Source organism: Rhinichthys klamathensis, unplaced genomic scaffold (genome assembly GCF_029890125.1).
Source record: "Rhinichthys klamathensis goyatoka isolate OS25496 unplaced genomic scaffold, OSU_Roscu_1.1 h1tg000186l_1, whole genome shotgun sequence".
In the NCBI taxonomy this organism is placed as follows: Eukaryota; Metazoa; Chordata; class Actinopteri; order Cypriniformes; family Leuciscidae; genus Rhinichthys; species Rhinichthys klamathensis.
This window is the reverse complement of record NW_026606714.1, coordinates 1,296,983-1,305,000: the sequence shown is the minus strand read 5'-3', so window position 1 is coordinate 1,305,000 and position 8,018 is coordinate 1,296,983. Positions and strand designations below refer to the sequence as shown.

Below are 8,018 nucleotides of genomic sequence, written 5' to 3'. Positions count from 1 at the left end.
TCCAGCAGATAGGCATACTTCCCCTTGGACTTCCTCACCCGCATAACACCTTCTGCTGTCGTCTTAACAAATACTGAGGGCTCTGCACTTTTCATGTATGTCCACATTTTGTCGAAAAGAGCGATTTTGGAACGCTGGAGAAAAAAAAGATGCAATGATTACGTAAACTTTACAATAAGGTCCCATTGGTTAACGTCCCAATTCGTTAATACAGCTGTTCATGTCAGCTTAGGTGCATTACAAAATATTACCAGAAACAACTTTTGATTTTGATCATTTATTAGGAAATGTTCATTAGTATGCTTTAAAGTTATTCTTAATTTTTTTGATCATAACCAATATAAGTTAACAAATAGAACTTTGTTACTAAAATGGCCATGCCCAACACATTTTTTTCTAATTACTGTAACTACAGCAATTTAGTATTTAGCTTTGCATTTTTATCTTAGCCTCTTAAACTCAAACTTAAAAGTTTGTGCTATTTGATCAGTCCTATTTAAAACGGTCATACATTATATATACAGTATTAAAAAAAAAAAAAAAATTGCAAATGAAAAGTAGGCATCTGGATTACATGGAAATTAAGAAAATGGGTGTCTTACCCTGAAAAACTCTTTCGTTGAACCAGAATCTAAAGTTCCATAAGCAATCTCTGTTTGCTTCGCTAAGTCCTCTGCGCTCTCAATTGGAGACACCATCCTTTCCACCGTTAGGAAGGCAGCCAAATTAGCCGTATAGGATGAAATTATGATCAGGGTGAAAAACCACCAGACACCTCCAACAATGCGGCCAGAAAGAGACCTGATGAAAAAAGTCCAATGAAATTCATTAGACATGATATCATGATCACAGTTCAAAAATTGTTTTCTCAGCTAACAGGCTACATTGAAAGCAAACTGCGTTCGATGTAAAAGTCAACCATATTGAGTGTGTCATATTTTCCATGACATGAAACTCATTGTATTGTTGAAACTGTGACATCTTGTGTTATCTCTGAAAAGATATTTACAGTATGTAAAAGAGCTAGACTAAGGTTTTTAAAGGCAACATGAAGTCTGAACAGAAGCTTCACTAATGATTTGAAGCTGCTAGGCAGAATTTGCTTCGCCTGCTTAGATGAGCCTGCGTCATGCACAATGAATAATGAACATCTCAATATATAATGTTTTATCTTAGTTTAAAAGCGTAGTATATTTATGAATTTCAGCATATAGATAACTAATAATTAATATTAAATCAATAATATCTTTCGACCATAACATGAAAGCAAGCCAATGATTTTTATACAAAAATGCATTTGCCTTTATAAAAGCAGCATTTCTTGAAAAAATGGCATGTAGAAATATAAAGAACTTATAAGTCAAAAACAAACCTTGGTGAAATATCACAGCCTTGTCTCATAAAAGCTCCAAGAGAGAACCAAAGGCTGTTGAAAATCCCAAACTCATTGGTTGACTCGTTGGTCTGGATCTGGCCGTCCTCGTATTCTTCTGTGTGCCACTCATATGGACTGAAACGACTGACCAGGAAAAGCACCACGCTCACGCCGATGTAGGCAAACACGATACACATCCAGATCTCATAGGCCAGAGGGTCCAGGAATGAGAACACACCAGGCTTGGACTTCTGAGGCTTCTTGATCATGATGGAGATGCCCAAACTCATGAATGGCTTTGAGAAGTCGATGACTTCTTCTCTGACTAAAGTGATAGTCAATGGAGCCACTGCTATGTCAGCTTTCTAAAATGAAAGAGATTTAATTCAATATATTTAATAATATTGTTTGATCAAAGACAAATATATATGCTCATGGTTAATACTACTTTTCAGACCAACCTCAGCAACTTGTCAGTTATGCCCAACTTTGAAAGTTTAATAAATAAACCGTTCTTACCCCATAAACCAATTCTCCAACCATTCCATTCCAGATCTTCGTCTCTGCATCTCTAGCTCCATATTTGCCATCTTCCACTATTTTCAACTGATATTTAAATCCACAGTGCTTTGCTATTTCAGCTGCCAAGTCCACACAGTACCCCTCATATCTTTCATTATCCATAAAAAGGTCAGCATTCTTCTTTAGCATTACATATGGCGCTTCCTGAAAGTGACAGTGAGGACACCTTGTCAGAGCTGTGCACATTTTTACTACAGTGCACTTATTTCAACAGAACAGCATACAGCATGGAAAACCACAAGTGAAACCTACTAGAATGGTGGTGACAATCACAGTCTTGTTTTCCAGCCCCATTGTATCATTTGGAAAGAGATCAGACTTTGTCACGACCATTTTGTCAACTTCATTCCAATAGCCAATCTGAAAAAGAGAGGCATTTGTGAGTAACTTATGACTTGTGTGGTAACTTATGATTTGAAATGATATCCATATACCTTTCTTAGAACAGAGTCTTACCTTAACCGGCCCATTGCTTTTCAGTTCCATGACATTGACGGTGTAATTCACCCTCTTTCCATACTGGTCAAACTGAATGTTACCAGTGAGACCATCAACTCTCACCTGCATGAAAAAGATATGACAGTGAGGAATTGTTTCCTTTCTTTTTTTTTCTTAGAAAGATGAAATATCTAAAGTGGGCTCCAAAATAGTATTTAATCCTGGAAATAAACAAAAAAGTTTTACGTTTATTTTACAAACACATTAAAGACCCAATATTAAGAAGCTCTGAAATTCATAATAATATTTATTTTCAACATTTTTGTTTATCAAATATTAATTAGAGATTAAATTAAATGTGAAATAGAAACATTTTATATATTGTTCAGAACAATTAATCAATTAAATAAAAAAAATTATAATTATTGATAACATATTTATGAGATATATATATATAAAACTCTGTAATTTTGTAATTAAAATAGTTCTATAAATTTCTTTGTGCTCATCGTATGGCAGGGTGGCACGGTGACTTGTCACCTGTTTTAGGGCGCGCTCTATCTCAACCCCTTGTGCCCATGGTACAGCTGGATTAGCCAGGCAGTCTCCGTTGTTAGCTCTACGGGAGATGTCAATTCTCTGTTTGTGCAGATAGCGGAAGGCCTCAGTCATCACCTGAACTGCGTCATACGTCAGTGCTGAAGTGTACTGGATACAGAGAGAGAGATAACAATGAGTTAATTATCAGGAAAAAAAATCTGAAGGTGGTATAGCAATTCAAAATGGAATTTGTGGTCCATAATTATATTTGAAATGAATAACACATGGCAAAGCCATATACTTTAATTTTAACATTTATTTGGTGAAGCCGTCTCTGAAAGAATAACAGCAGGTATATTTAAATTTCATTACACTTGAATTCTACTCACATACATTCAAGTTCTGTATTCTGTTTGTTACCTTAATGTAGGTTCAATTCATATTCGGGATTCGTTAGTAATGTAAGAATGAAACACTTGATTTCAGTCCCAGGAAATTAAACACCTCTTTGTCTTGGTGAGAAGACAGATGAGACCACATTTTATCTGGAGTACAAAATGACTAATAAGCTTGTCCTGCAAATGGCCTGAATTATACAGGCATTTAAATGAAGACATTTTATGTTCATGTAGCAATTACCTGAACATCTTTTTTTAATCAAATTTAGTAAAGCTGTGTGAAACAGAAAAAAAAAAATTAAAATGAATGGACGGACACAAACCGAGATCTCACCCGTATTTTGCTGTCTGCTCCAGGATATTCTTTTTCCTCCAGAGCTTCCCAACGCTGGTCAAATTTGGACACCAGGGGGTCATCGAAATCCACAATCTGAAAGCCTGATACATTGGATCCACCATACTGGATTTTTGAAAGATCTCCATCCACAAAACCCTGAAAACATGACATGGTTTTTCTCAGCATTTTTTTTTTCTCAACGTCGTATTTTTCTCTTTGGTAGTGTGTTCCATTTCAGATAATTTACCAGATTTGCTATGATGTAGTGATATCCCTTCACATGCCTGCCAATAGTTATCACCTGCAAAGAGAATAATGAAACTCATCAAATTAATTAAATAAAAATAAACAAAACAAAACTGCACTTAACATCTAAGCCATTATAATATATTTAAGACGTGACAAGAAAATGCGAACAGCTCCACACTGCCGTCAAACAGACGGACTGAAATAAAAGCAGCTTCAGCAGTTTGTGTGTGATAAGGGCAAGGCACTTGTGATGTATATGTGCAAGTGTGTGTGTAGATAAAGCTATATTATAGAGCCAAGATCAGTTGCATTGATTCTGGCGGTTGGTTAAACACACTTCTGCAGGCCTTAAATACAAATCAATAGCTCTTCCCTGAGGGTGCAGCGAGTCTGAATGAAAAACCCATCTCACGAGGACTTTTCTGCCCGCTAACGACGTTTGTTTGTGCAGCCTAATTAATGATTCATAGTTATGGTGCTCTTAGTCCTTAGTTGCTTTAATTATATATAGTTTTTATAGTTTTTATGTAGACTTGTGATTTATATAAACACAAACATTTCTTTTGGATTGTCACTTTCTTTTTCTTTAAATGTTCTACCATTTAAAAGTTTGAGGTTGGTAAGATGTTTTTGTTTTCTTCTGCTCACCAAGGCTGCATTTATTTTATCATACAGTAAAAACAGTAATATTGTGAAATATTATTAAAAAACTGTTTTCTATTTTAATATATTTTAAAATGTGTTTTATTTCGTTGATGGCAAAGCTGAATATTCAGCATCATTACTTTGCTTTCACTTTTGATGAATTATTCCATTGCTGCTAAGAGGGAATAAGACTTGCGGCTAAACCAGCACATGATGCAGGTTTTTCAGCTGAACGTTTCCAAATGTATATTTAATAAAGACTATTTAGTTTTTGTACATGTGTTGATGTCTATACCTGCTCCATGATGTCTTTAACTTTGTCCTGCTCACAGTCCAGGATGACCCTCCGCTCCTTCTTGTTTTCTAGGTCCTGAAAGAGTGAGCGATATGCTTCATCCTTTTTCTCGTCCTTCATGTTGCCCACGTTGATGGCGGTCACCTGCCATTTCTTCTCTGCTGCTGTGTCCAGCACAACTTGGAGTGTGGTAAGTCCTGATTATGAGGAAGAGGAACAAATTAGGTTAATAAAGACTTCCAAAGGTCGATTAGACCCCTTATAATCTCCTTTATAAGTGACTTAACAATAAACGGTTCAGAACTATGCAATGCATTTGCTACACCGTTTAGACTGTTTGGGTTGTATCGCCCGAGGGCTGACAGAAACCACAATGTGATCGGGACAGGACTGTTTTTGCAATATTCATGGCAAGCAGCAATTCAGGAGTTATACATGATATAATAATAAGTGTCTTTGTTTTTATTCAGTCACTTTTTTCCATTTCTTTCCATGCTTAACAGAGTTGCCAGTTACATTATTAATAATACTCCATGGAGGATTTGATACAGATAATACGACTCTAAAATTGGCATTTTGATTTCTGTCAGTCACAGGGGAGGTAAACAACTAAAACAATCAATTAAGCGTGCATAATAGCAACAGCACTTGTTTATAAACAAGTACGTGTCAATGTAAGGTGAGTGTTTGAATGCTAGATATGTGTATTTGATTTTTTTAAATACCATGGATGTGAAGTAGTTTGACCAAGGGTAAAATCTCAGGGAGTGCAAGGCACAGTGGGCTCCAATGTTTAACCTTTGTAAAATGTGTGTCTTGGGGACATGAGGATCAAAGCTTACAGCTATTCTTGGAGATAAGTGATTAAAAACTCGTTAGTAAAGGCCATTAGCGCTAACAAATGAGATGATAGCATTGAAATGCATTGTTGCTCCGGCACACTCCAAAATCACTTCTGAATCTAGGAAATCCTGATGTGAGTCACTAAAAGACTAAGGAGCAAATGAGATGATAGCACTTCTGTTCATTATTGTTCCAGCACACTCCAAAATCACTTCTGAATCTAGTAATGCCTGATGGGTGACACAGAAAAAGGATATTTATCCATTTAAATACAGGCAAATTACAGTACTCAAAAGTACCTCTGTGAGTCCAATGTCAAGACAATGTTAAGGTGATGCATTTGATATTTATTTATTTTTAATTTTATTTATTAGTAATGTAATTACTTAATTTGCTACGTATTTCCTCAACGATGGATGAGCAAAAAAGTAAATTCTTTAACTATTTAACATTGTTACACTTACTTGAGCAAAATAAAAAAGCAACAACAAAATAATAATAATTAATTACGTGTATGTTTACAGAAAAACTGTTTTCTAATTTAACACATTTTAAACTGTAATATATTCATTTGATGACAGTTGAATTTTCAGCATCATTACTCCAGTCTTCAACGTCACACGATCCTTCAGAAGCCATGCTGATTTTGGTGCTCAAGAAACATTTACTATTATTATCAATGTTGAAAACAGTTGTGCTGCTTAATATTTTTTGTGTAAACCGTGGTAAAAAAAAAAAAAATCAGGACTCTTTGATGGTTCAAAAGCACATCATTTATTTGAAATATAAATATTTTGTAACAGTATAAATGTCTTTACTATCACCTCATCATCAGTTTAATGCATACTTGCTGATTAAAAGTAATAATTTAAAAAAATCTTATTGACCCCAAACTTTTAAACAGTAGTGTATTTGTATTATTTTTTTCTTGTTACATAAACATGAGTGAAACCTTAGTGAATAATAGTCCAATATCGGTCTATTTGTTTCCCGGTATGGGGCCTCCCTCATTGAACTGTGCTGTCAACTGTATTACATAATCTCATTGTCTCTCTATAAGCACTAAACAGCTGGATCTAGCTGTCTACAAATGTAGATTGTGAGAGGTGCTTGGCTGATTTAATTAGCCATCCCAATTATGCAGAGGTTATGGATGAGTCTCACAGTGAGAGAGAATTAGTCTTTGTGCACAGCCATGATTTATTGATTATTATATAAGACACTTTAACATAAAGCAAACCACTAAAAGAAGATAAAGTCCAATGAGACAAGGATCAGTGACTGTCTTTAATATCCTTCAAGCACAAACAAAAAAGAAAAGCACATCAAACTTTAGTTGACTTTATTGACCTGCTGAGACAGGGATTCTGGTGCGCTAGTATGTTTCCAGTCGTAAGCATATTTCTCTGTTGTTGTTGTTGTTGTTTGTCATGCACCTGTCCCTTAAGACAACACACCAGCTAACAAGCACTAGAGAGTGTTTGTGAGGCTGTGTGTGTGTGTCTCTTGGTCCCTTGTCTCATGAACTCCAGGACCACGGACAGCAGCACGCCAGATCCACATAGGCAGCAGGCAGGGTGACGAAATGACCCCCAGCTGCAGTCACTTCTGTGCTCATCAACACTGAGTACAAAAGGGACGCTGGCATCTCTGTCAGGTGGGTGATGAAAAAGTATCTAAAGAGATCAATTGTCCTGCAGAAAGCAACCAGCATGCTGTAAGAATCCAACACGTCTTCACATACACGCCAATGAACGAAACACTAAGCTGGAATCTTTACAAAATTTATATAAGCACAACAACTACCATCCTGGCCACCAGTTACTTTCACTTCCACGCTCTTTGGTTTAAAAATAAAAGGCTTTCTGGGGTTATAAATTATGAATTTGTTTCCTGCTAAAGTCCTTAATATCGGGCTTGAATAAACTCTTTATTAACCCATCAGCCATTTCTTTACTAAAACATTTACGATGTATTTAATGCAACAACAAGTGTGTATGCCTCTATTTTTGAAGGTTATCCGGGCCAATGTAAAATGCAGTTGTGTGTGGTGGAGAAGGCAAAGTCACTTTTTTTGTCTAATATAAATTCATATTCCAGTTCGGGTTGATAGTTACACATTTTCCACGCATTTTTTTTTTTTCATCATTTTTTTATATTATAATATACACTACCGTTCAAGAGTTTGAGGTCAGTACGTTTTTTGTTTTTTTTTAAGAACAAAATACTTGTATTACTTTTATTCAGCGAGGACAAAAGTGATTACAAGTGACAGTAAAGGTATTAATAATGTTACAAAAGATTTCAATTTAAAAT

General features: G+C 35.6%; 1 protein-coding gene across 6 annotated transcripts in view; it reads right to left on the bottom strand.

The window, feature by feature from the left end:
- gria2b (glutamate receptor, ionotropic, AMPA 2b) overlaps positions 1-8,018 on the bottom strand; it is a 47,677-nt gene that overhangs the window by 5,909 nt on the left and 33,750 nt on the right. For all 6 annotated transcript variants that reach the window (XM_056261832.1, XM_056261833.1, XM_056261834.1 and 3 more), the window contains exons 4-13: positions 4,860-5,056; positions 3,918-3,971; positions 3,668-3,826; positions 2,936-3,103; positions 2,414-2,518; positions 2,210-2,317; positions 1,895-2,101; positions 1,373-1,740; positions 603-801; positions 1-134 (exon numbers count right to left, since the gene is read on the bottom strand). The exon at positions 1-134 is cut by the window's left edge and continues 114 nt beyond it. In XM_056261832.1, coding sequence (XP_056117807.1) covers positions 1-134; positions 603-801; positions 1,373-1,740; positions 1,895-2,101; positions 2,210-2,317; positions 2,414-2,518; positions 2,936-3,103; positions 3,668-3,826; positions 3,918-3,971; positions 4,860-5,056 — 1,699 coding nt within the window. The remainder of the gene's footprint in view (positions 135-602; positions 802-1,372; positions 1,741-1,894; positions 2,102-2,209; positions 2,318-2,413; positions 2,519-2,935; positions 3,104-3,667; positions 3,827-3,917; positions 3,972-4,859; positions 5,057-8,018) is intronic.